General features: G+C 38.3%; 1 protein-coding gene across 4 annotated transcripts in view; it reads right to left on the reverse strand.

Annotated features, from left to right (window-relative positions):
• Nucleotides 1-364: 364 nt before the first annotated feature.
• IWS1 (interacts with SUPT6H, CTD assembly factor 1) overlaps nt 365-27,691 on the reverse strand; it is a 34,026-nt gene continuing 6,699 nt past the window's right edge. The window contains exons 3-14 of one of the 4 annotated variants that reach the window (XM_055122303.1): nt 20,007-21,072; nt 18,875-19,064; nt 17,774-17,831; nt 16,677-16,774; nt 15,446-15,596; nt 14,689-14,771; nt 13,271-13,400; nt 11,023-11,140; nt 9,397-9,508; nt 8,404-8,460; nt 4,895-5,006; nt 365-730 (exon numbers count right to left, since the gene is read on the reverse strand). In XM_055122303.1, coding sequence (XP_054978278.1) covers nt 599-730; nt 4,895-5,006; nt 8,404-8,460; nt 9,397-9,508; nt 11,023-11,140; nt 13,271-13,400; nt 14,689-14,771; nt 15,446-15,596; nt 16,677-16,774; nt 17,774-17,831; nt 18,875-19,064; nt 20,007-21,072 — 2,307 coding nt within the window. In that variant the 3' untranslated portion in view covers nt 365-598. The other 3 variants (XM_004608125.2, XM_055122302.1, XM_055122304.1) reach the window with 3 other exon arrangements.

Consider the following 27,691-nt stretch of genomic DNA (forward strand, 5'->3'; position numbering starts at 1 on the left):
AAGGGAGTTGTGGGCTGAATGAGGGCTAGAGACTGAGCACAGCGGCCACTCAACACCTTTATTGCAAACCACAACAGCTAATTAGAGAGAGAAAACAGAAGGGAATGCCTTGCCACAGTGGCAGGGTGGGGTGGGGGGGAGATGGGATTGGGGAGGGTGGGAGGGACACTGGTTTTACGGGTGGTGGAGAATGGGCACTGGTGAAGGGATGGGTTCCCGAACTTTGTATGAGGGAAGTATAAGCACAAAAGTGTATAAATCTGTAACTGTACCCTCACGGTGATTCTCTAATTAAAAATAAATAAATTAAAAAAAAAAAAAGAAATAATCAATTTTCATACTCTGGAAGGCAATGAAGACACAGTGACCAAAAACCAGAATGGAACTTTATTGTGTAAAGTTTATAGAAGTATAACTAATATTCCTCTGTACAAAGTACACAACAGTTTTAAATACAACTAAGAGAAAAGCAAGTCCTATGACAACACTGATACAAGCAGAACCATTTACAGATACACTAAAAGTCGTTTTAAAATATCTTCTTTCTCCAAAGAGTCCATTGCGCATTCCGCAGCGATGGGGCTACGTCCCAGCAAGGTCACAATGGCATTTTATTGCCCTCAATGCTGATTTTCACTGCATGTGCAGATCTGCTTTTTTTCCTGATATCTGTGAACTTTCTCATCTGTTTATCCAGTCGACTGATACCCTTCTTGGAGGTCCCCTGAAACTGAGTGGAGGAAAAGTTAAAAGAGCGGATTTCTGAAATACATACATGTAGTCAGTTTTGTCTTTTACCTTCTTTTATCTGAAAGTTATCAGACAAAGAGTTGCTAGCTTTCCAATAACCAGGATGTGTTGATGACCTCAGGAACAGAGCAAATAAACATAACAGTATTAAAAAAAAAACAACAAAACTCTCAAATGAAGAATAATTTTGTATGCCTGGTGTTTTATTTAAAAATGTTGCCCCGATCCATGGAGATCTCCCAGATAAAAAGTGAAAAATTAAAACCACGATCCCAACTATTCCCATCAGAATGTTTTGCCTACATGCTTTTTCCTTTTGACACCTAATGTGAATCTCTTGCTTATACACCTTCAAGTAGAATGGCAGAAAGAATAAGGATCAGATGTCTAGTAAAGTTTTCTGAGAAAAAAACAGCACAGTGCAAAGTGTTAGCAGATGAGTAAAGCAAAGTCAGTAAGCACTAGAGCTCCCGCCTCAGACTTAGGGTGAATGATTATGCTCCATCTTCTACGACCCTGTGACCCTGGGGAAATCAGATCTTGGGTCTGTACTCCTTTCAGGACTGCTGAAAAGAAGTGAGATGAAGTCAAGTAAAAACACAGAGGCTAAGAAACAGTCAGTGCTCAAAATAAATACCAAGCCATTATTATTTATTATGGTTACCTTAAAAAATCAATTAGATTTATAGTAAATAAGAATACCTGACACAGTAAGAAAATTAAGTCTTTTTTTTTTTTAAACCTAAGGAGCTTATGAGTTCTTCCAACACATCCTTTTTGCCTTTTAATGCTTAATGGTTTGATTTTTTTTTTTTCTCGCTTTTTGGGGTCACACCCGGCAATGCACAGGAGTTACTCCTGGCTCATGTACTCAGTAATTACTCCTCGCAGTGCTTAGGGGGACCATATGGGATGCTGGGAATCAAACCTGGGTCGGCCGCATGCAAGGCAAACGCCCTACCTGCTGTGCTATCACTCCAGCCCCCAATGGTTTGGTTTTTAAAAAAGAAATACTTCGAAATGTTTGTATGCCATGCAAAACTTGGTCTCCAAGAAAAAAAAAAACTCTCAAAAGTATGAAAAAAGTCTGTCTTTATATTAAAGACAGAATACTGTGAAAATTCTGAGCTTTAGTACTGTATAGTGGGTACAGAGAAATGTTTATTTCCTAGGTGATGTTACTCTCAAATCATTATCTGTAAAGCACCATTCACAAAATTTTAAAATAAGGATAGAACTAGGAGACATCCCAAGGCTGGCACTAGTGAGGTGAAGTTTTTTAGAGCAGGAAGCCTACCAAGTCTTATCTCTTGTCTGGAATCAGGTTCCATCTCAGATCTGAACGAAGATTCCTAAGTCATTCTTAAACAAGAAACAGCTGATCTTCCATTCTAAGAATGGCCCAATTTCAAATAATCAAGCTTCGTGCCAAGTTAGACAGCGCTCAGGGACTGATCCTGCCTCTGCATTCAGGGATAACTCCTTATGGAGGGATAACTCCTTTGGGGGACCACATGGGATACCAGAGATTGAACCCAGGTTGGCTGTGTGTAAGGCAAGTGGCCTACCGGCTAAATGATTGCTCTCCTGCTCAAGTCATCTTTCTTTATCAATTTTACCTGACAGTCTGAATTTGCATAAACACTAATTATCATAAGAAAATAAACCATCCTATCAAACACAGAGGTATCTTGATTCTTTCTCAAAGTGCTCTGATTTTTGCACTTTTCTAACCAACCCTAACCTTCAGTGTCCTATGGATCTTCCCAGCCCCAGCAATTGTGACACACCAAGTCCAGTTCTAATCTATTCCTTTTCTAGCTTTCACGACTTCTAAATGGCAGATGCCAAGTTATTAGAAGTCTAAGAATGCAGAAAACATACCTGACATGCCAAATTAAATGGCCCCTCTTCTGATTCGTCAATTTTATAGCAATGGAAAATCAAAGCAGCTTAAAAGATGAGCAAGTGCTTATTATTAAAACGATAGTATAACTATTATGACAATATTATCACTGAAGTATGTTTACTTAAATAAAAACAAAAACAGAACAAATAACACTGTCTTTGTATACATATAAAAAAGGACTAAAAAGAAATAACCAAAAATGTCAATAAGGTATGGTACAAATACAAGCAACAATTTTATTTGAAAGATTTATAAAAAAACATGTACTATTTTTTGCCATTTTAATGTTATTGTAAAAGCACTCCAAGAAATAACATATAAACATAAAAATATAGTATAGCACACTACTAGTTAGGTGAGAAAAACAAGAAACCAGAGAGAGAAAATAAAGCACATTTATAACAGACTAATACACAGCCAGCATTAATGACATGTTAGTGGTTAAATGAAAGAAAAGTAAAGTTGTATTATCACATAACATTAAAGTTTCAGTAATAAAAAGAGTCGTTATTTTTGATTGGTGGGAAGATTTTTCTCTTAATTACAAACTTTCCTACAGTAATAACCAGAAATAGCTAGGTTTAAAGTACTGCTGAATGTACATTTTACAGACTAAAGTGTTAACAGTGAAAACTTAAGAGCAGGATTCTGGAGAATTACTTTACATTTATTTATGCTATTCCAGTATAAAAATGACATTCAATTTAAAAAATTTTATTGTTTGCAGTACTGAGGGATGAAACCCAGGGAATCATACATGTGGCTCATACAGCTGAGCCAAATCCCTAGCCCAGGAAGTGACATTTAAAACAAAAACGCTTCACTGGGAAGCCATCTGCCTTCTCATTCCATCTGCCTTCTGAACACTGGACAATGTTTCCTAATAATACATGATTAGTCTTGTGCAATATGGAAGCCTTGAATGAATGTGGAAAAAATACTGATTAGGGAGTGTCACAAGGTGTAAGAACAACATGGAGAATATGACATAAGATCATCTGCCACCCTAACATGCCTTAATTGCAGCATAATCACAGCTGTGGGAGAGCTGGGTATACAATTGAATTTCCCTCTCATGTCTGACCCATTTCTGCTTTAGCAGACGGCTGGGTCACTTCTTCCCATCTCACCATCACCGACAGGGAGCGTGGGAAAAGAAACGACACCCACAAACACCCTCCAAAATACAAGGTATGCTTCCAAACAGTGACCATTAAGATTTTCATTACATTTTCTTGGCCATATTATAAATCTTAATTCTTAAAAATAAGTGCTGGAGAAGAAAAAAAAATGTTAGGAAAGAAAGAGATCAGAGTAGGGAAAGAGAATTTATGTGCCTATAATGAGGACCACTAAGATTCTGGGTCTTTAAAAATGAATAATAGGAAGACCAAAATACTTCTCAGGGCTTACTACTCTATTGGCCTTATGAGCTCCCTGATAAAAAGGGGTCTTCATTATCAATTTGTAAATCTTCAAGAGGACTTGAATTGATGACGGAATACATGTTAGGTTCATTATTTTGAAACTAGAAGTGGGCGTGACCCTTTCTGGTTAAGAAAGCACACAGTCTTCACTCTAGTTGCGGACAATTCACGCCCATGCACGAGCATGCTTCCTTGGGGATACCTCTCCGATACACACTGGTAGGGCCAGGCCTAGAGGGGCATCCTGTTGCCTTCAATGCTGAACTTGACAGCACGATGCAGTTTGCTGAGTCGTTTCTGTTCTGCAAATCGCCTTTTATGCTTTTCCAATCGGCTTAGGCCCTTTTTAAGAATACCAGGCTAGAAAGAGTAGTGTGAATGGAAAATAAAGAGAGATTACTGAGAAACAATGAAGATCACTGCATAGTATTTACAATGATGACAGAGGAAGTTCTAGGCTAAATATTTTGCAACAGAATTATTTAAAACAGTTCAAGTAAAGGGTGGGGTTGAATGCCAAATCATGTAGTTCTGTTTCTCAAGGATCTAAAATGACTGTATCAGATCACTGAGGTTTCAAGTCAGCAGAATTGAGGAAATTTAGTAAGAAACTTCCAGATTTGATAAAGTTGTTTTAAGTCTAAAGTAAAGCTCAGCAAGGAATGATCTGGCCAGATAAGAGATCAGAAGAAGTCTTTATTTCAGTAAAACCACACAAACCATTGTTATTAAACATAAAAAAAAAAAACTCCCCAACCCAAATGATCAATTTATATTTGAGATACACCTTGTTCCCCTGTTTGCTTACCCTGGATGACTCCATTTCAACATTCCACTTGGGCCTTACAACATAGTCCTTGTTTGAAGGCATCGGGACTCTTGCACGGGCACAGAACCCAGGATCTCCAGGTCTAAGAGCCCTGAGAAAGGAAAAAAAGATGAGCAGGTTCCTTATTCTGGCAACCAGAGCTGATGACTATTCATGTAAGAGTACACCGACAAGGAAGAACCAACTATATGCTTTCTGACGGACTCTGTCTAGCTGGCCTCATCATTACTCACAGAAGTGTAGCAATTCCTTGACCGTACCCAGAGTCAACTTGCTTTGCACTTTTAGAATTCCTTTCCAACTCTCTTTAGGTGGTCTGGTCTAATGGAATAGGAGCATGGGTTCACTTTTGAGGTGAAAAATCAGATGGTCAAAATGAGTTTCCAAGACTGAGTATATTCCTGGTGTATATGATTTAGCATATTCTATTCATACAGCAATTTCTGTCTGCTTCTTTTTAAAAAACATACTTTTAAATGTATTTTTCAATTCTCCACTTACACTGTTACTTTACATTTCTAAGATAATTAGACTGACATGCACTGCAACTGTAAAAAACAACAGAGATTCAGTGTCTCTTGAACCTGGGCTTCCTACATGCAAACCACATATATTTTTTACAATTATTTCTCTGGCTTCAATTCACAGAATTTAGATTTCCTGAGTTTTACTTGTATTTGTATGTGTATTTGGTTCTAGGCAACTTCACAGGATGTGTAGGTTTGTATCCACCACAAGGATTCCTCTTGTTTATAAACATTTCTACCTCCCTCTGCATTTGCCCAGTCCCTATACCTCCTGTGACCACAAACTTGTTACTCAGTTCAGTAGTTTTGGTATTTTAAGAATGTTATATAAGTGCAATATTCTATACAATCATTTGAAATAGTCTGTATTCTCTCAGCATGACTGAGAGTTGTCAGAGAACAGCTTGTTTCATCTATCAATATTTTGTTTCTTTTAATTGTTGAGTTACAAGTATATTCTATGGCATGAAAATAGTCCAACTGCTTAACCATTTACTTGGAAGGGCATCTGGGTTGTCCTCAGTTCTGGACTGTTGTAAGCTGCATGTCCATAAATATGCTTTTTCAAAAACTTAAGCTCTCATTTCTCTGGGATAAATTCCCCAGTATGCAACTGCTGTGTGGTGTGGTTGTTTTATGTTTTAATTTTACAGGAAACCAGCTAAGCTTTTTCAAAATATACTTATCATTTTACCAACAGCAATAAATGAATGATCTGTTTTCTGTCATCAATATTTGGTGGTGTGTCACATACCAAGTTTTACAAAAAACAGATTCTAAAAGCAAGTTGATTCACTGTAATGCTGATGAGAAAGAGAAACTAATTCTTAGCTCAAGCCACTGTGTGTGGATTCCGAACACAGCCTTGCAGCATACGTTTTGGTTTTCTCCAGGAACTCTGGCTTCCTCCCAAATCATGAAGATGTGAAAGAGAGGTTCAGTGTTTAGTTTTTGTTTATTTTGGGTAGTGCAAAAAGGTGGCATACCTTACAATGATTAAATCAAGAGTTGCATATCTGCTATCACTAGAGCCACACGATTGGTCTTACTGGATGTCTAAACTGGTCTAGTTGAACTGTGTGTGCATGTCTTGAGAAGAAAGAACATTCTGTCTAGAGATGGTTCTCACGTTATTTTTGAGGAGGCAGGATAGTCTCTGACCACACTACCCTTAAAGTGGTTGAATACGAATGAACAAAAGTTACTCTTTAATATTACAAGTATTTTGGATCTTTAATGATTTTTTTGTGACAAGGATGCTATCATCTTGTTTATATCACTTGGTCATGAAAAACTGGTTTCCCTGTAAGTTATCTGTCTTAAAAGTCAAGTTCTAAGAACCTACTGACTATGTTAAATTAGGATTTGCTATACATATTTGAGAACTATTCCAGAATCATGCTGGAACAAAGTTAGGACTATTATCCTCAATATTAAAGTCTATCTGTAGAGTTCTAAGAGTTTGAACCATTCAACCTTTAAGTAACTATCCTCCCTAGTGGAAGATAAGAGTAGGAAACTAATGTGCACAGGGGGCAGGTTGTGGGGAGAATAGGCATAGAGAAGTTTAAAAAATATCTGAATTTTCACGCACACTTTATTTTCAAATTTCACATGGAAAAAAACTTGGGTAGCCAAAGAAAATTTCCTGTGACTCTTACCTGAAACCACGGTTTGTCTTACTACCAAACTCACCCAGAACAAACTGCATTTGACCCCTCAAGCTCATCACTGTTTTCCTCTTACAATCTGGTGCTGCCTGACTACAGGCACGCACTGCACAAACCCCTCTGCCATGGCCTCACTCTCTTATTTGTTTCTCTTCTGGCAGGAACAAGTGCATCTCTACTCCTTCACCTTCACTGGCAAGCCAGCCAGCTTGGCTACACTCCCCTTGAAAATTGAATTTATTTCTTTGTACTTTTTTTGCTTCAATGACCATTTCTTCTTTCTTCGCTTTTTTTGGGTCACACCCGGCAATGCTCAAGAGGTTACTCCTGGCTGTACACTCAGGAATTACTCCTGGCGGTGCTCAGGGGACCACGTGGGATGCTGGGAATCAAACCTGGGTTTGCCACGTACAAGGCAAATGCCCTACCCGCTGTACTATCACTCCAGCCCATCAATGACCATTTCTAAGGAAATGATTACCAAATCTATGTCTGTAGGCCAAAATTTAAGTTCTAGATTCAAAGTATTTATAAGAATCACTCACCAGCCATCTCACACGTAACATACTGAAAACAGAACTTAGTCTTCAAATCCATTTTTTCTCTCCATTTCAGTGGTTAATACTAATACTTAAGTTACTTAGGTTAAAATTTTAACTACTGTCAACTCTAGTCAATTCTGTTTAAGTTACCAAACTCATTATTTTTGTCACTGCAAAATCATCAATCTTCTGATATATACCCGCTTTATGATCAGCTTGTTAAACTATCTCCAGTCTTCGTTTCCTCTGTCTTCCAAACCATTCTATGGCATGACACCAGAATGAGGACTCTGAGGATTCCAAATAAAATCTGAGGACTTCATGTCTATGCTCAAAAGCTTTTTGTGGAACCACAAAGTGAAAACTCTTCATCTTGATCTAAGAACTTCTAAAAGTTGGTTGTCACCTGTATTTCCAACCTTTCCCTCCACATCTGACACCAAACTTCTTCCTTAGCACTTTAGTCAGCTTGTTATTCCTAAAACCAGTCTTGCATGCTCACCCCCATCTTTGCTTAATAAGCTCTTTCCCACCACTTTCGTATAATCCCTACTAGAATTTTCTGAGTACACTCTTTTTAATTTGATTTTGAATTTCCAGAACTTATGACAATAAATGTGAAACTGATAATTAGAAGCCACCACAATATGAAAACATTTCATTTGTCGTTTTTCTTTTTAAGCAAAGCAGAATTAGGGCATTCTCTACATGTTCTTATAAGAAAAAATTAATAAAAAAAAAAACCTTACTTCTCCTCTCCTGTCAGCACTTTTTCTAAGTCCCTTCGTGGCGTCTGACCACCAGTGCTGGGAAAAAACAATCAGTGAGAATGATTAGGAACAGAAGAAAAGGATAAGAGCAAAGAAAAATATCAAAATATTATCAAAAATATTATACCACTTTACACTGAAAACAGGAAAATCCCAATTTAATGATTATTTGCATATGAGTTTTTATTTTGAGGCACATGCATTTTGAGAACTACCATGCTAGATCAAGTAGGACTAATATCTTTTAACTGTCACTGTCATCCCATTGCTCATTGATTTGTTGGAGCGGGCACCAGTAACGTCTCTCATCGAGAGACTTATTGTTACTGTTTTTGGCATATCCAATACGCATGCGTAGCTTGCCAGGCTCTCCGAGAGGGGCGGAGGAATCGAACTCAGGTCGGCCGCGTGAAAGGCGAATGCCCAACTGCTGTGCTATCGCTCCAGCCATCTTTTAACAGTACAGTCTATTTGTTGTCTAGGAATATATATTGTTTAACTTTTAGAAAACTGCTCCACATTAGATGACACTATGGGTGAGTGGTAATTCACAGCAGTAACTGCTGTAATTTCTGGCTAATAACTCTTCCCTTGCTTCCCAACTGTATACATCTGTATTCAATTGAACCATACAAACTGAAGCAGTTAACAATTTTTTTCTTCCCCTCCAAATACTAGGACATGGGACTGCGGAGTTTTTTCTGCAAGTGGTCAAAATAAAACTACTGGCCCTGGAGGCTGCCAGAACTGTGGCTGAAGTCACATTCCACAAGAATGAGTTAGGAAAGTCAAAGAAGAGTATGGGTAGTCAGTCACTACATATTCATCACATTTCAACGGAAAAGATTCTATCAGTAACAAAACCACCTAAAAAGACGAGCAAAATCCTGAGACTGCAGATTTTCGAATAGTCTTATCGACCAAAATAACTGAGTCATTACAGTACATTTACTCATACCTGTTCCCTCATACCTGCTCATTCTTCTCCGTTGAGGCATTTGTTCTAGATCTCTCTGTTCCCTTTCTTCTCTTGTCATTCCTTTGTAGTTTGAGGTAAGACCAAATATAGGGCGGGACCATTCATCTTAAGTAAGGAGAAATGGTATATTAAGTTCAAAAGAGAGCATTTCTCCTACCATTACCCAAAATAATGATACTCTCATATAATAAACTACTATGGCATCTAGAATATTCTTCCTTAAAGAAACCGTTATTTTATAACCATTATAAAACAAACATAGTATAATCCCAGTATCAAAACTAGTTGATCAACTACCTTTTTTTTTTGGTCACACCTGGCAATGCTCAGCGGTTACTTCTCTCTCTTTTTTTTTTGCTTTCTGGACCACATCCAATGATGCTCAGGGGTTACTCCTGGCTCTGTGCTCAGGAATTACTCCTGGTAGTGCTTGGGAGACCATATGGGATGCCAGGGATTGAACCTGGGTCAGTCGCATGCCAGGCAAATGCCCTACCCACTGTACTATCGTTCCAGCCCTAATCTCAGAGGTTTTAGTTCTGGCTCTGCACTCAGAAATTATTCCTGGCGGTGCTCGGGGGATTATATGGGATGCTGGGGATTGAAACCGGGTCAGCCGTGTGCAAGGTAAACAAATACCCTACCCGTTGTACTATCACTCCAGCCCTGATCAACTACCTTTGTTCATTTAATAGACAATCTAATTTCTAAATTTACTGAGAAAATACAATCTTTTTACTGAAATTCTTAAAATAAAAAATTCCTGAACTCAACTGTCAAGATATGTGTATCTTTAAACATTTTTACGAGTGCTAATGGTAACTTACCAATAACTTAATAACTAATAATTTATGTACAAATAAAAATAAACAAGACCATTACTCCCCCCTCAACACTCCCCCTAGGACAACTGCAAAAGGCTAGCATATTTTGAGGACTATGTGTCAGGCCCTGTGCTTTAGACACTCACATTTAGTAATTTTGATGATTTTTGTTTTGTTTTTGTTTTTTTGCTTTTTGGGTCACACCTGGTGATACACAGGGGTTACTCTTGGCTCTGCACTCAGGAATTATCCCTGGTGGTGCTCAGGGGACCATATGGGATGCTGGGAATTGAACCCGGGTCAGCTGTGTGCAAGGCAAATGCCCTACCCGCTGTGCTATCTCTCTAGCCCCTGATTTTGATGATTTAAAGTAAATATAATTGCCTTACACAGGAGGAAACCAAGCCTTAGAGTCTAAATCACTAGACTGAGGACATGAGGTCAGACAAATTAGAAATCTAAAATCTGAACCCATTTTATTGACTCTATGTCTGCACTTACACTCCTAACTCTACATACTCTTGTTTCATAATTAGAAAATGCATAGTTTTACTTGCTATTTAGTACTGGATAGTGCAAAAAACATATTCTAAGTTTAAGGAGAAAAAGTTGGTATATGAGGTATCAGAATTTTTTCTTAGCTTACTCAATTCAGAAGACCATTGGTAAAAACAGCTAACTCATTTACACATGCCTCTCTATATACAAAAATATAACAAGCAAAAAACCAAAATGTACATAACATGCCTCTCTACATACAAAAATATAACAAGCAAAAAACCAAAATGTACATACTGATTAATTTCCCTGCCATGTCCTTGTTAGACCTTGATTCCTTGGGATGTTTATAGAGGTACATCACTGCTCGTCCAATCCCACTATGCTTCAGGGTCTCCTGGCTCACACTAGGTAGCTGGGGAATATAAACACATAGACAATATAATTACTCAAAAGCTGAGAATTCTGCCAACCTACACTGGGGGGCATCTAAGACTTGATTAATTTACATCAGAATAATAAAATATTCCATTTTCAAGATACAAATATACAATGAAAACAAAGACATGGTGCTTATGCCAAAGGCTGATACTTTAGTATTACGACAAGTTAAAGAAAACTAGAACAATGTGAGAAAGTGTGAACTGAGGTCAGCAAATAAATCAGTCTAAGCCCCAGAATCAAACAAATCCAAGCATAGCCGTCACCTCCCAGTTATGTGACCTTCGACAGGTCACTTGTCTTAATTTCCTTATCTGTAAAATGGAAGTTATATACCTACCTGCTATCCTGTGGATTTATTCTGAGGAATACATGAACCAATACAAATATTCAACACTAGGCCAGAGGTATAGTTCATTGGTAGAACACTGGTCCTGCATGTGTGCCCATTGTTTGAGTCCCAATGCTGCCCAAACCACCGCCCCCCCAACCCTACCATACACTTAGCATAGAGGAGGTTCCTTGCGAGTTATTTAAGTTAAGTAGCTTGTCCAGGGTGTCAAAGCCACATAAAGATGGCACAGCTCAGGACTCAAATGTAAGTTTATTGACTACATTTGGTGTTCTGGCTTCAGGAATTCAGCACAACATGCTCATTACTCTGGTCTATTTGTCTCAGCTAACCATGGGTACTACAAGGTTTTTTCCCTTTAATATGAGAATTACATGTAAATTTATAAGGCTTTTTGGGACACACTGCAGATAAATCCGGAGCTGCTGAGAGCAAAACAGACCCTCTGCGCCTAAAGACTTTAATTCCAGAGACCTAACCCATTCTGGCATCCAGAGCAGCTTCTTACAGCAATGCATTGGGACTGCGAGCTGGGCTACAACTCTGCGCTGCCCCGGGGATGGATCTTTCCTCTCCACCCTGTTTTTCTGCATGGAAAATGGCGGCGGCAGCAATATCCACATGGCACGAGCCACCTTCTAAGACTCCTAACCCAGAGGTATACGGTTTTTACACTTTGGGGCTCCTAGGGAATCATGGGAAGTGGGTGTTACGCCACGCCCTCAGCCCAGATAAATCCGGAGCTGCTGAGAGCAAAACAGACCCTCTGTGCCTAAAGACTTTGATTCCAGAAGCCTAACCCATTTTGGCATCCAGATCAGCTTCTTACAGAAATGCACTGGGACTGTAAGCTGTTGTAAACTGGGCTATGCAATTTCTGGCAGAATTTTCCCTGGACTTTATACAGAAATCCAAAATCGCGCGGTCGAGGTGGCGCGACTTAACATCTCTTAATTGTCAGCAATGTGAAATGGTTCCTTTTTAGCAGGTCTGACTTTGGGTGGAAACTCCAAACAATAACTGAGTTTTTTTGTTGAAATGTTAAAGACAATCAAAGTAGCAGCTATTTCTCTAGACCGTGAATTAAGCAATAGCCCCACGCCGGCCGAGAGAGAGAAAATATTCCTCTTTCCCGGTTGTTTACCATTTTCGAAGAGAAACACGCCGTGGCATACACTATACTATGAGGCGAGGAAAGGGGGAGGAGGAGGAAAAAAACAAAAAAAAAGGAAAGGGAAAAGGAAAAAAAAAAGTTACGTACTTGGAGCAGTGGGGCTACGTATCTCTTCATTCTAAGCAATGGAAAACTAATTATCAAATGTTTCCTTGGTAGTAGGGCTGTCTTTCTTTGGGGGAAACTCCAAAAACAATAGTGAGTTTTGTGTTGAAATATGGAATGTAATCAAGGTAAAGAGAAAATGAAGTGAAATTCATCAGTTATGCAGTTGGGGGTGGGAGGGCGGGGGAGGGAAGTATACTGGGGTTTTTGGTGGTGGAATATGGGCACTGCTGAAGGGATGAGTGTTTGAATATTGTATAATTGAGACATAAGCCTGAGAACTTTATAACTTCCCACATGGTGATTCAATAAAAAAATAAAATAAAATATTCAGTACCTTTCTATGCCATAGAATATCCCCTTCTGGAAGACTTATGGAAAAGAGAATATTTGAACAGATGGTGTCATAGAGATGGTGATAATACAAACAAACATCAGATAACTAAAGAGCAAACAGTTCATTTGCCTCTAACCTCTTGCAGAATCTTCAATAACTCCTCTCGAATCTTCAGTGCTGGCAAACTCCTATCTGGCAGAGGGGAAAGCCATTCTTTGATGGCAGACATCACACCACTGTCGATAAATGTTTCTTTAAGATCCTGTCTGCAATAATAATGATGATGATGATAAAGTTTATAAACCTTAATTCTACTCCAGCTTGCTTTGGATTTTTTAGCAACATATTTAGTGATATTTTCAAAAACAGTTTTTAAAGAGTTACAAATTTTTTTTAACTGAGCTAATTCACAGGTTTCAAAAGCAGCATAAGATTTAGTTCCTATTTTAGGAAATAAACTTGACAGGGGAAGATGATTCGCTAAAAATAAGCAAATTACACACACAAGATCAGTTAATGCCATTATAAATGGTATAGTCAAAATAATGAGTTCCAATTATTACAATAAAAAAATTCTTGAACTACCAGGACAGAGATTTTCACACTCTTTAAGTTGACAGAGAACCCAGTACTGTGCTATTCTTTACAGGACATGGAGAATATGATTCTAGCAGAAAAGTAAATCCCAACAATATATGTGAAATTTGCCACAAAAAATTTTGTCTGTTGTGACAGAGATAGCTATTACCTATTAACAGATCTCAACAAATAGGTGTTCAACATATTTCTGTAGCCATTGAAGGTAGACTACGGCTAGGTTCAAGGAAAAACCAAAGCTACTCAGGAATATGAGTAAACCAGTGAAATCACAGGGCAACAGAGATTAATAAAGGGTTCTTAATCCAGAAGTACTAATGATATAAATTATGACATTGCAGGCTATATAAGCATTATACATGCTACAAGTAGTCTCCCAGGATTTGATGATGTCATATTAGGGAAAGACATAATTTTATAAAACTCAAAACGGATTGTCAAAAGAAAGTGTTTTCTTTTTTTGGGAGGCCTCACCCAGCTGTGCTCAGATATTCCTCCTGGTTCTGCACTCAGGAATTACTCCTGGCAGCTTGGGATTTGTTGGGAATCAAACTTTGCATTGGCTCCATGAAAGACTCCAGTTTTACCCACTGTACTACTGCTCCAGCCCCTCCATTTTTATTTATCTGTTTGTCATTTGTTCTGTTTTCATCAGGCATCATGGTATTAAGGAAATTTGTGAGAAACTAAGATGATTCAGGAAGTTCTATTCACTTATTTTTCTATGATTTAATAAAAGGCAATCTTTTCTAATATTTCTAAGATACTAGTGTAATCATAATATTACTTGATCATAAGGAAAATGTTGTGTTTTTTTGTAAGCGGATTATACCTGACAGTGCTGAGGGACCATGTAATACCCAGGATCAAACTCGGGCCTACTGCACGCTCTTAGCCAGCTAAGCTATCTATCTAGACCAAAACAAACAGATTTTCTCGAGAGGACCGAATACTTACTTCTTAAGGTGCATGACTACAGTAGGTAATAATGTTAATTTTTTCAGTGCTGGCTTTTTTTGATTGTTCAATTGCCTGTCTTCCTATTCAGAAAAAAAAAAAGATGTAAAAAATGCAGTACTAATTGTAAATGATAAATTACAGTCACTATAATTTTAAACTTAAAAAAAAAGACGGAATTTTTCTGAAAAACTATAAATTCTACAGGAAGGGGATAGTTTAAGACTTTCATAGATCCCTGAATTCTGTATCTGTGTTATCAAACTCACAAAATTTCCAGTTAGCTTTAATAATGACAAACTTAAGAAGAGCAGTTTTCATTTAAAATACTGACATTAATTGTAGAACAAATTATACTAGGCAAACAGGAATAATTTTCCAGCTGTGAGGCTTTTTTAAAAAATTTTGTTTGGGTCACACCCAGCTAAGGGGTAAGTTACTCTTGGCTCTGCACTCAGGAATTACTTCTAGCAGTGCTCAGAGGACCATAGGGGGCCCTGGGGCTCAGGTTGACCACATGAAAGGCAAATGCCCTACTCCATGTACTATTGCTCTGGTTCCTATGAAGCTTTTCTAATAAAGAAAAATATTGTTAAACATACTTAAAGTCTTCAAATTTTTCTAAATATGCTACTGAAAACTGAGTGATTTTATGCTTAAAATTCAGAACTGTAAAAGCTTTATTACAAAAATCAAAGTACCTTAAATGTAGTTTAAGGCATAAACACAATCAAAAGAAGAGATGAAAGAAGCATACCTCAGCGGCCTCATTCATCTTGACAATCATGGCACTCACAACATCATCGGCATCACTAATGAAAGTTCCACCGTCACGGTTACGTCTGCGCTTGCCACTCATGCTCTTCTTCCGTTGCAACATCATCTCAAAATCCGACAGGAAGTCCATACTAGGTATTAATACAAAATCAAATGAAAAACAGTATGTGACTTAGACAAAAATAAAAATCTACATACATGTTTAGTGCTTCAAACATTTATAAATCACCTGAATCAATACATAAAAAGGGGAGTTAGTTTGTTCTTTGCTACTTTTACATGGTGAGTTACATGATAATTTCCATAGATAATGCCACGCTCATTCAGCTTAACAGGAATTTAAAAAAGGAAAATTTTTGAGTATTGTATTTATAAACTATAAACAGTAAAATCGAATCTCTGGCTGGCACCTTTAGAGACAGATTTTTTTTTTAAATAAAAGATTCCACCCATCTCAACCAACAAATAAAACAGTGAGGCATTTTTCAGTTAAGAGGTTAAGAGTCTCTGGATTCACAAACTAGTTTTGAAGAAATTATAAATTCTTAAATAGGTTACTATTGGGCTGGAGCGATAGCATAGCAGTTGGGCATTCGCCTTTCACGCGGATGACCCGAGTTCGATTCCTCCGCCCCTCCGGAGAGCTTGGCAAGCTACCAAGAGTTATCGCGCCCGCACGGCAGAGCCTGGCAAACTACCCGTGCGTATTGGATATGCCAAAAACGGTAACAATAAGTCTCTCAACGAGACGTTACTGGTGCCCGCTCAAACAAATTGATGAGCAATGGGGTTACAATGACAGGTTACTATTCTATTATTTTTTTTTTTTACAAGCACTTAGTTGGTAAAATATATATCAAAAGCCCATATAACTGGGAAATTTTGGCAGGATCAAGAAAGAAAAATAGTAAGAGCAAAGAATGTACACAGCACTATATACAGAGAGGTACATGGAAGAAAAAAATGATCAGGTTATTTTCTACACATAATGAGGAACTTAGTAATAACCTTCAACTTACAAATTCTCATGATCAAATTCCTTTGAAAAACTAAACCCCAGACAATGGTAAAGAACTGGCTCAAAAGGCTGAGCATATGCTCTGCATGTGTGAAGTGAGGGCCTAAACCCTGGCTTCTCTTGGTCTCTTAAGCACCATCAGGTGTGGCTTTGAAACCAAAACACACTATTCAGCAACAAAAACCAGACTTACTGTTTTCCTCTCTTTATATTATCATCAGAATCTGAATCTTCTGCTTCTTTTACCTGCATTTCACTTTTCTCTTCTTCCAGATCTTCTTGGTTAAAACCCTAAGGAAAAGTAATTTAGCCAGAATCATTACAGATTTCCTTTTTAACAGCTTGGAATTTTTTGCATTAAAAAAAAAAACTTCATAAAAAATAGACATCGGCACTAAAATGTATATGGCAAAAAGCTCCCTCCTATCTTGGTCACAAATACTACCAGTTTTCATGTGTTTCTTTTCTGAAAGAGGCTACACGGTGAGGCAGAATATGGTAGAGTGGAGAGGGTGCCTGCCTTGCACATAGCCATCCCTGGCTTGATCCGTGGCAGCAAATCCCTGGTTCCCAAAGCAATGCCACGAGTGATCCCTGAACTCTGGGCATTGAGTAAGTAAGGAGTAAGCACCGAGCACATGTATACAACATACTTATGTAGCTCTTTTTCCCCTCATGTGACCTTTCGCCTTTCTGAGATTTCTAAATTCTTAACTTCTGAGTTAGCAGATAAAATTATTTCTGAGAACGATTCTTTTGCTAAATAAAACACTTTAGTAATCATTGGAGCCTATTATTTCTCCTGAGAAATCAGTAGTTATTCTAGTTGTCTTTAGCAGTTAAGGCTGGTTACCAAGTCTGTCACTGCAAGAATCAGATTCAGATTTATTGTGAAAATATTCTTTTAGGGTTAAGTAAACAGTGCTCAGCGGGTCAATGCCAGCAATTCTTATGACAACCAGGCTGCTAGTTTATTGTGAGGACCCAAGAAGATGGTGTTGTGGTGGTTGGGGGGCTGGGGATCAAACTGGGTTGGATGTATGCCAGGCACGAGACCTAACTGCTACACTATCTCCCCATCCCTAACTCAGACATTACAAAGGGTATATAATAAATTTTATATGCACACCCTAACCCCCTACTTAATTTTGTCTGTTATTTCCCTATTGTGCCTTTGCTATAGATTTCTTTAGAATACATTATAGCTGTTTATTTCCACTCATTTAAACCATACACCAGAAAACCATAAAACAAGCAATTTGAAAGAAAATATTTCTACCTTATACTTACAGTAAATTCTTCTTCCTCTTCATCACCTGATTCTCCAAATATATCTGCAATAAGATTCCTGAAAGAAAAAAAGCACCCTTCATTTGCTTGTCCTGTGTTTTTATTTATTTGGGGGAGAAGAAATTGAGTCACACTCGCTGGTGCTCAGGGATTACTCTTAACTCTGTACTCAGGGAGAGATCACTTCTGGTGAGCTCAGAGACCACATGGGATGCCAGGCATCAAACCTGGGTGTGCAAGGCAAGTGCCCTACCGATTATACTATCTCTCAGGTTCCTTCATTTTCTTTCTTTTCACTGGCACAGGAATCATAAGATCTTTTTCTAACAGGCTGTATTTACACATAGTAAATTATGTTGAATATCTGTTGGTGGTTTTGGGGCCATACCCACTCATGCCTGGGCAACCATATGGTGCCAGGGATCAGAAGCTTCTCCTGTAAATAAAGCATTCCATCCTCTGAGCTACGGCAGGCACAAATCATTTATTTATTTATTTATTTATTTATTGGGGGAAAACACCCCTGGTGATGCTTGGGGGTTACTCCTGACTCTACACTCCGGAATTACTCCTGGGGATGTTCGGGAGGGACCATATGGGATGCAGAGGATCAAACCTGGATGAGTTATGTGCAAGGCAAATGCCCTACCCATTATACTACATCTCCGGTCCCATAAAGTGCCATTTCAATGGGTTTTGATAAAGGCATACAGTAATGTAGCCATTACCCTAAATAAGATATATAATTCTATCTCTTTAGAAATTTCCCTGTGCCATCTGTGCAGTGGTATCTATCCAAAGATTAACTTTGTCTGTCTCTGAATATCTATTTTTATGACAGTATTTTTAAGATTCATCCATGGTGCCCGCTCAAAGAAATCGATGAACAATGGGTTGACAGTGACAGTGACCCATGTTGTAGCATGTAGCAATAGTTAAGGAACTAAACCCCTGATTCCCCCAATGTTACATAACAAAGCACATTTTTTTGCACTATACCTCTAAACAAAATTTTGTACATGATGAAAGAACTTGAAAGACAAACCCTCTCTACCACCCTTTATAGGCACCCTTGAAAACTCAGGTTACACCATCACTTACTCTTCGTCATTCCCTGACTCACTATCACTCCCAAACAGATCCTTTTCTTCATTTTTCTTATCAGATAAGTCTTCTTTCCCTCCTTCTTCTTCACTGTCTGATGCTACAGTCTTTTCTCTTTTGCTGGATTTGTCTGATGCAGCATCACTATCAGAGTCATCTGCATCAGAGACAATACGACTCTTCTTTGCTGCTAGTGAAAAAGGAAAATCATGATTAATCTTATTTTATCACTATATGACAGATGCTTTACAATGGTAGTAAAAGGCAAAAAGGAAAGGCCTGATAGTTTAGTATTAAAAGAGGAAAAAACTGATAAGATTTATTCAGAGTCATCTAGTACTAGCAGAACTAAAAAGGTCTGAATATTCTTCTGTAGAATTTCCATTGTGTGGGCCATAAACAGTGCAGCAGGCGGTGAGCTTGCCTTGCATGGAGCTATCAACAGGCTCAGTCCCCAGCATCCCATAAGGTTCCCTAAGCACCATCAGGAGTAATTCCTGAATACAGAGCCAGGAATAACCCCTAAGGATAGCCAGGTGTGGTCCCAAAACCAAAACGAAGAATTTCCATGATGCTTGATCCTTGCTAGTCAGTTTGGAATGCTGCACTTGCCTAGCAAACTGGTACTCCTAGGCACTCTTATACTTTCTAACAATTGTCAGATTACATAGGAATGTAGAGTTAAAAAAATTCATGGAAAGCAAATAAAAAATTAAAATTCAACAAAAATAGTTCTCAGGCAGCAAAGACACTGGAGTCTCTAAAGAAGAGTTGCTCACATACTTCACTGAAAATGAAGAGAAATTTCTTCAGTCTAAAAGACACCTAGGAAGTTAATGTTAATACCCACAAACAACTGTGGATACTGTCAGATTTCCTTGTAAACATTTTCCTTTGAAACCAGTAAAAATACATTTAAGTATTTCAAATTCCTACTGAAAACTTGCAATAACCGCAAGAAAAAACCTGAAGAGAAAACTGGGAGAATTGGTGTCATAGTGATACTTAAAAAAAAAAATTAAGCTGAATGAGTTACATATCTACTATACCAAAAAAGACATTCTCCTAGCTTTACTCATTAGAAAATGAGTAGAGCCTTGGAAATTATTTTACCCAAATTATTTCTTACATGATTTCTCATCTTCACTATCAGAAAGCACAGCAGCTTTTCGCTTTGCGACTTTCTCCTCCTCCCCCTCTTTTTCTTCATCTTCATCACTGTCAATATTTGGCCTTTTGGGTCCTTCTTCTTCACTCTCAGAACTAGGAAATCTTTTCCTGTCTACTTGGTTATCGGAATGCAAGGAGTCATTCTGCATTTCCACCTCCTCTCCCTTATTCTCCCCATCACTCTCATCGTCTGACACAGGCTTCTGTTTGTGCCTGGAGGCACCCTCAGTTTCAGAATCACTGACAGCTCCCTTCTGAGGCTCTTCACTCTCCGAGTCACTGACTCGGGGTTTGGGAAGCTCCTCTGTGTCAGAGTCACTGGCCTGGGTCCTTGGGGGGTCCTCACTTTCCGAATCACTAATTCGGGGTTTGGGAAGCTCTTCATTTTCAGAGTCACTGGCCTGGTGCCTTGGTGGGTCCTCGCTCTCGGAGTCACTTATCCGGGGCTTGGGAAGCTCCTCGTTTTCAGAGTCACTGGCCTGAGTTCTTTGAGGCTCCTCACTCTCGGAGTCACTGATCCGAGGTTTGGGAAGCTCCTCACTTTCAGAATCACTGATTCGAGGCTTGGGAAGCTCCTCGTTTTCAGAGTCACTGGCTTGTTGCCTTGGTGGGTCCTCACTCTCTGAGTCACTGTTTGGAGGCTTGAGGGCCTCCTCCACTTCAGAGTCACTGGCAGGACTCTTCTGGAGCTCTTCCGTTTCCGAATCACTGGCAGGATGCTTGCCAACATCTTCATTTTCAGAGTCGCTGGCATGTCCGTTAAGAAGCTCCTCGTTGTCAGAGTCACTAGCAGGTAATTTCCTGGCCTCCTCACTCTCAGAGTCACTCCCTCGGTGATTGACGTCCTCATTTTCAGAATCACTTGCAGGAGGCTCCACCTGCTCCTCAGAGTCGGAGTCACTGTCCTTTTGCCTGTGAAGCTCCTCACTCTCGGAGTCGCTAGCATTAAGGTTTGAGGGCTCATCATTCTCAGAGTCTGTCACATGTCTTTTGCTGAGATCATCTTCTCGATCACTAGGGTCATTCTGGAGAATGAAAGGGAAGAATTAATGCAAAATTATGCTTGGTGGTGAAATGATAAAATTTAATAATGTTTTATCCCATTAACATGTTTTTTAAACTGCATCTAAAATAGTTTCTCCACTGTATTTTCCACTTCTCCACTCCCTTTCTCCTTAGGTACTCTTAGTTCTAATTATTATAGAACCAAGCTTACTGGATTTTGCCTTCTTATTGTTTATCAATTTTTTTTTCTTTTTGGGTCACACCCGGCGACGCACGCACAGGGGTTAACTCCTGGCTCTGCGCTCAGGGGACCATGTGTGATGCTGGGAATTGAACCTGGGCCGGCCACGTGCGAGGCAAACGCCCTACCCGCTGTGCTCCAGCCCCTGCTTATCAAATTTTATCTGTACACTACACACACAAAAATGTTCTGACTTATTTTGTTTCACATAATCCTTTTCAATTCCTTTCTATCTGTTTTAAACAGCACAATTATTTTCCCCCTAAAGAGCTGACCAGGATTCCACTGTATCACATCTTCTTTTCCAATCATCTCTTGATGGGTACTTCAGCTGCTTCTATTTTTCAGCTGTGGTAAAAAAATACTGCAATAAACACTACAGTGAATGTCACTTTTTTTTTTTTTATAGTAATGCTTGCGCAATTTTGTATTAATGCTTGCACACTATGGATACCCGAAAGTGGAATTGCTGGATCACACTGCCTCTATCTCTAGTATCTCAAAGAAAATGTATAGCACTTTCCAAAAATGGCTGCACTAATTTACATCTTTTACCAACAATGTTTTTAAATGTATGTGTATGTACGCGCAAATGTAGAATTCTTGTATTCTTTATACAGGAACATACCAGCTTAAAAAAAAAATCCCAGCTACCATTTGGATCCTATAAAAAGGGAGTTAACCAGCCTTCAGCAAAATAAATCTGTAGAGCACAATCTGGGCTTACACTATAAGAGACTCAATACTAGATAACTATATAGAAGACTTGCCATTTTTTTCCCTGTTAGGTTTGTGACCCATACCCAGCGGTACTCAGATGCTACTCCTGGGATGGGAAAAATATGCAGTGCCAAGGACTAAGTCATGCCTACTGCCCACTTAGTCTTCTTTCCACGCCCGAGACTTCTTCTTCTTCTTCTTCTGCTTCTCCTCTTCCTCCTCCTCCTCCTCCTCCTCATCATCATCCCATTGATCATTGATTTTCTCGAGTGGTCTCAGTAATGTCTCCATTCGTCCTAGCCTTGAGATTTTAGAAGCCTCTCTTTACTTGTCGTTCCTAACGGTGCCGAATTGGAGGCTCTTTCAGGATCAGGAAATGAGACCCTCATCGTTACTTGTTTTGGCATATGAATATGCCACGGGGAACTTGCTGGGTTCTCTGAGAGGGAGAACTAGGCTATAAGATGCTACGTGGCTGCACTGCAGCTGCGCACTTCTGGGAGATTGGTTTTATGGTTCTGGATGTTGGCCTTTGATGGGATTACACAGCGCTGGGGGCAGTTTCTGGGTGTGAATGCCTAGCTACTGGAAAATGAGGGATCTGGGCAGAAGGGGCCCAGTCCCAATCCGAGCAGGCTTGGGGATCTCAGCCCTGGGTCCTGCACACCTGGGTTCCTCTGCCAGTTCCTTCATGAGTGAGACTTTGTCTGAATGTCTGGAGAGAGGCCTTGAGCATGGCTGTGGCTGGGTTCTGGAGGTTTTTGGCTGCTGGGGCTCTGCTCGGGGCGGTAAGGGAAACTCAACCCGCCCGGCTCCGTGGGGCCCCGGTAAAGACAGCCAGGCGCAGAGGCAAGCGGCTCTGCCAGGACCGAGACTTATATTTTGAAAAGCAGATTCAAATAATTATAAAAATAAATTTTCTTTCATATAATTCTAGCTCATATCCCTTTCTTTTTTCATTTTTTGGGCCACCAGGAGGTGTTCAGGGCTTACTCTTGGCAGACTTTGAGGATCATATGGGGTGCCAGGATAAAACTCCAGTTGGCAGTGTCTAAGGCAAGTGTCTTATCTGTTCTTTTATTGCTCCGGCCCCTTCTAGATCATATTTTCAAAGAAATGCAAGCAAACATGTTTCTTAAGTCCTTTTCTAAAAAAAAAAAATTAAAAAAAATTTAATCACTGTGAATGACAGTTATTCATTAAATGTTTCAGGGATACAATATTCCGGTGCCTGAAACAACATTTTTGGGTTTTATAAGGCTAAAATTACTTTAAGAAAAAGAAATCTTTATGTCTTCTTATAAAACCACAAATTTAAGCAAAACAACTTACAACAATGAAAGTAGATCTTTAAATTACAGTTCTGTTCAACACTGACAGGGACTGTTTTCTTCTCATCAATGTTTTAACACTGAACAAAATTATGTCAGCCAATGATTTCATGTACAGAATATTCTTCCAAGAGATCTAAACATGTTAGGAGGGAGGGAGTAAGTACCTAATAAGAGCAACATACCAGGTTAGGGCACCTCTATTCATTTACTCCCAACAGTAAAATTCATGATAAGAAAATTAAGACTTGGAGTAATCATGGTCATCATGGTCACACATCTAGCAGCCCTGGTAGAAAAATTTAAGTTTTAGGGAAAGTGTAACAAATCTTATACTAATTCAGTGTTATACCAAATAATATGAAAGGAAGTGCTCTAGGATACAAATTTAATATATGCTTATTATTGCTATATATTAAAAAAATGCAGAGGAAAGTACATAAAGTTAAATACACCAACCCACAAATAGCAAATATTTCAGAATCTGAGAAATATTCTTGGCTCTTAGTATCTGAATCTTCAATAAAATCTTTATTTTTAAATTCTTTAATTTCAAATTTTTTATTGAAGGTTCATATACTAAAAGCAATAAAATTCTGGTTTAAAAAAAGAGCATCTGTGTTTCAAGTTTACACCGAATAAATTTACTAAGTAATCTCTCTTTAGAAAATATAGTGAATTAGTGAACTCTCCATGAATCAAATTTCAAAGAGCATTTTGTAATGTTTATGTCCTCCATTGTTCTATGAAACAACTTACAAGAGAATAAATAATAAATGACTTGAAAATATTTTTACAAAATTTGTATTTTCATTTATTCCAGATTAATTGAAAGGCAGCTAGACATTCTAGGTCTATAACTTCAGAACACTTGCTTTTTCATTATCCATCTGGGTAAAGTCAAATTCCAAATGATAAATTTGTGTATTAAGCTACCATTACAAATTGTTAAATATCTTAAACCAAGTCACACACAGAAAGAAAACACTGTTGGGGCCGGAGCAATAGCACAGCGGGTAGGGCGTTTGCCTTGCATGTGGCTGACCCGGGTTCGATCCTCGGCATCCCATATGGTCCCCCAAGCACCGCCAGGAGTAATCCCTGAGCATTGCTGGGTGTGACCCCCCCCCCAAAAAAAAGAAAGAAAACACTGTTTAAGAAGAGTTCCAAAGACATGTTTCAGTGGACCATAGTTACAAAAGATAGATTAGAAACCCTTACTTTGAGTTTGTCCATAAATCCTATCCAATTAGCATATTAAAATTTGAAAAACTCAGCAATAAAAATTTCAATGTTATTTCCTGGAATGCTGCAAGATTTTGACTTTGAAAAACTTAAATTTTGCAGCAAGAATACACATAATCAAAAGAAGCTATAGACCATACTATTCTCTTTATCTAAAGAAGGCTGGTATTTGCATGGTCAAAAGAAAAGCATTTCAAATAAGTATTGGAAAAAGAAAATTCTAACCAAAAGTAATAATGAAGAAAAATTCTACCTATCCATACTCATTTCTGCCTTTTCTCCAACTTTAACTCTCTATACTGCACCAACAAGTCACAAATTTTTGTATGAATGAGAATCATTCAGGGAGCTTTGATACAAAACACAGATTTTTATGCTTCTCATTTCAGTTATTAATCAAGTCTTGGAGAAAGATTAAAGAATGCACACTGTAATACTCAAAACAAGAAATTCTGGTTACGTCCCCAGATATTCTACTTTAGACACATGAAACTATTAAATTCAATGTTACCTCCATGCCATAAAAATGGCAGAATATCTTTCCTCCACTTCTTTCTTACTTCAAAACTGGTAAAAAACAAATAAACCTTACTACTAATTCTACCTTTTTCTCTAGAACAAACTTTGTCCAACATATTTCAGAGTTAAGAGCATGGACTTTAGAGTCAAAATGGTTCAGAGTCTAAATTTTATCTCAGCTACTTTCTTTAGTACAATCCAAGGAAATTTTTTTCTTAATGTCCTGAATCTGATTGAGTATGAATAGTATCTATACTTCAGGGGTTGTGCAAAGGCTCAAATAAATGGAAAGCATAGTGCCTGTGAGTAATTAATGTAATTAAGAAAGGAAAAAAAGCAATAAGTTATCCAAACTGAAAGGAAATAAAATGGTTGTTATTTGCAGATGTCACAAAATCCTGAAGTCAACCAAAAACTCTTAGTAAGAATTTTATAATGCTGCAGTTTTGCAGAATACACAAAAATTGCCGCTGATAGATTAGAAGGCTATTGTTAACTGCAATGTCCCTTTTACCAAATCTACAGACTCAATGCAATCTCCTGAGAAAATAACAATGGACCCCCCAACCCCCACTCCCACATACAGGCATAAAACAATCCTGAAATTTGTATGAAACCACAGAAGATGCAGAATAGCCAAAGCTATGAGAAAGGAGAACTAAGTGAGATGCATCACTCTTCTTGATTTCTCCCCCTCTCTCTAAAGTATAATGTATATGTGTGTGTGTTTGTATATACACACACATTAGTAAAAGGTATTGGGACAACACAAGAGAGACAATAAAATAAACTGAATTGTCATCTTATACTATGTAAATCAAAATGGACTGGAGATTTATATATAAAACCTGGAACTAAGAGTACATTTCTTGTATTGGTCTTAATAGAATTAAAAAAATTTGACACTAAGAGTAAAGGCAATAAAAGCAAAAACAAACAAGAGAACATTAAGAAAAAGTGCCTGCACAACAAAATGCAAACAGGTATATACAAAGATATTCAGTATCATCACTCTGAAGGGAAGAGCAAATCAGAACTATGGACGAGCTATTACCTAATACCTGTTAACGTAAGGTCAGAAAGACACAACTGGCAAGGATGTGGAAAAAGGGGGAACTTTAATGCACTGCTAGTGGGAAAGGACCAATGCAGCCACCATTGAAGAGAATACAAAAGTTCATGATCTAACAATCCCACTTCTGGATATATAGCAGAAAGAAATGAAAACAGAACACTGAAAAGATATCTTATACATGCCAACGTTTAGCAAAGTATTATTCTCTACAGCCAAGATGTGTCAACAACTTAAATGTTCGTCAATAGAATAACGAATCAAAAAGAGATTGTGTGTGTGGGTGTGTGCGCGCTCGAGTACGTGCAGAACATCACAGAAATTGCTGCCATTTGTGACAATATGAATGGATTCCAAGGGCATTGTATTACATTAAATAAGGCAGAGAAAGACAAATACTGCATGGTATCACTAAAATGTGGAATCAGAAAAAAACGTGCAGAGAAAGTTTACAGGGGCTGAGGGAACTAAGGATGAGAGGCTGATAAAAAGGGTACACATTTCTAGTTATAAAATGATTAAGCTGAGGATCAATATGTAGCATCATGACTTCATTAACAAATACTGCATTGTATAATTAAAATTTGTTTAGAGGGAGTTGAAGGGATATACAGGGGGTAGGAAGCATACCTCGTATGAAGTTGACCTGGGTTTGATCCCAACACCATGTATTGTCTCCCTCAGGAGCAATCCTTGAGGGCAGAGCCAGAACATGACTCCTCCCAGATCAAAACAAAACAAAATCTGTTTATTGTAGAACTCAGGAAGATTGACAACAAAATCTTAGCAAACTAAATCCAAGAATATATTAAAAAGATTACATACCACAATAAAGTGGGATGCATTTCCAGGCATGCAGGGACAGTTCATATATGCAAATTGAATAATATAATACAATTAAAAGATAAAGCTCATATGAGCTTATTATCAATGAAGAAAGTCTTTCAAGATTAGGCATACATTTATGATTTAGTACAGTGGGTAAAGTGCTTGCATTGCTCAGAGCCGGCCCAGGTTTGCTGCCTGGCACCCCATATGATCCATTGAACCCAACATGAGTGATCTCAGAGCACTGAGTAAAGAGTAAGCACCACTGGGTATGGAAAACAAAACAACTCCCCTCCCCCAAACCACACACAAAATCCCCTCAACAAAGTAGGAATACAAAGAACATATCTCAAGATAGAAATGACCATATACAAAAATCCCACAGCCAGAATCATATTCAACTCAGAATTAACTAAGAAAGCCTTCTCTAGTTCAGGCACAAGAAAAGGATGCCTGCTTATCCCACTATTACTCAGCACAGTTTTGATACAATTAAGCAACAGAAAGAAATCAAAGGCTTTCAAATTGGAAAAGAAGCTAATATTTAGCATTTACAGAAGACATATTATGTGTTTGTCTGTGTGTACAGAAACACATAAACATAGACATACCCTAAACAGGCCACTAAAAAACTCAGAAGCATTAAACAAATACAGTAAAGCAACAGGCCACAACAAAAATCT

This window comes from Sorex araneus, chromosome X (assembly GCF_027595985.1).
Source record: "Sorex araneus isolate mSorAra2 chromosome X, mSorAra2.pri, whole genome shotgun sequence".
In the NCBI taxonomy this organism is placed as follows: domain Eukaryota; kingdom Metazoa; phylum Chordata; class Mammalia; order Eulipotyphla; family Soricidae; genus Sorex; species Sorex araneus.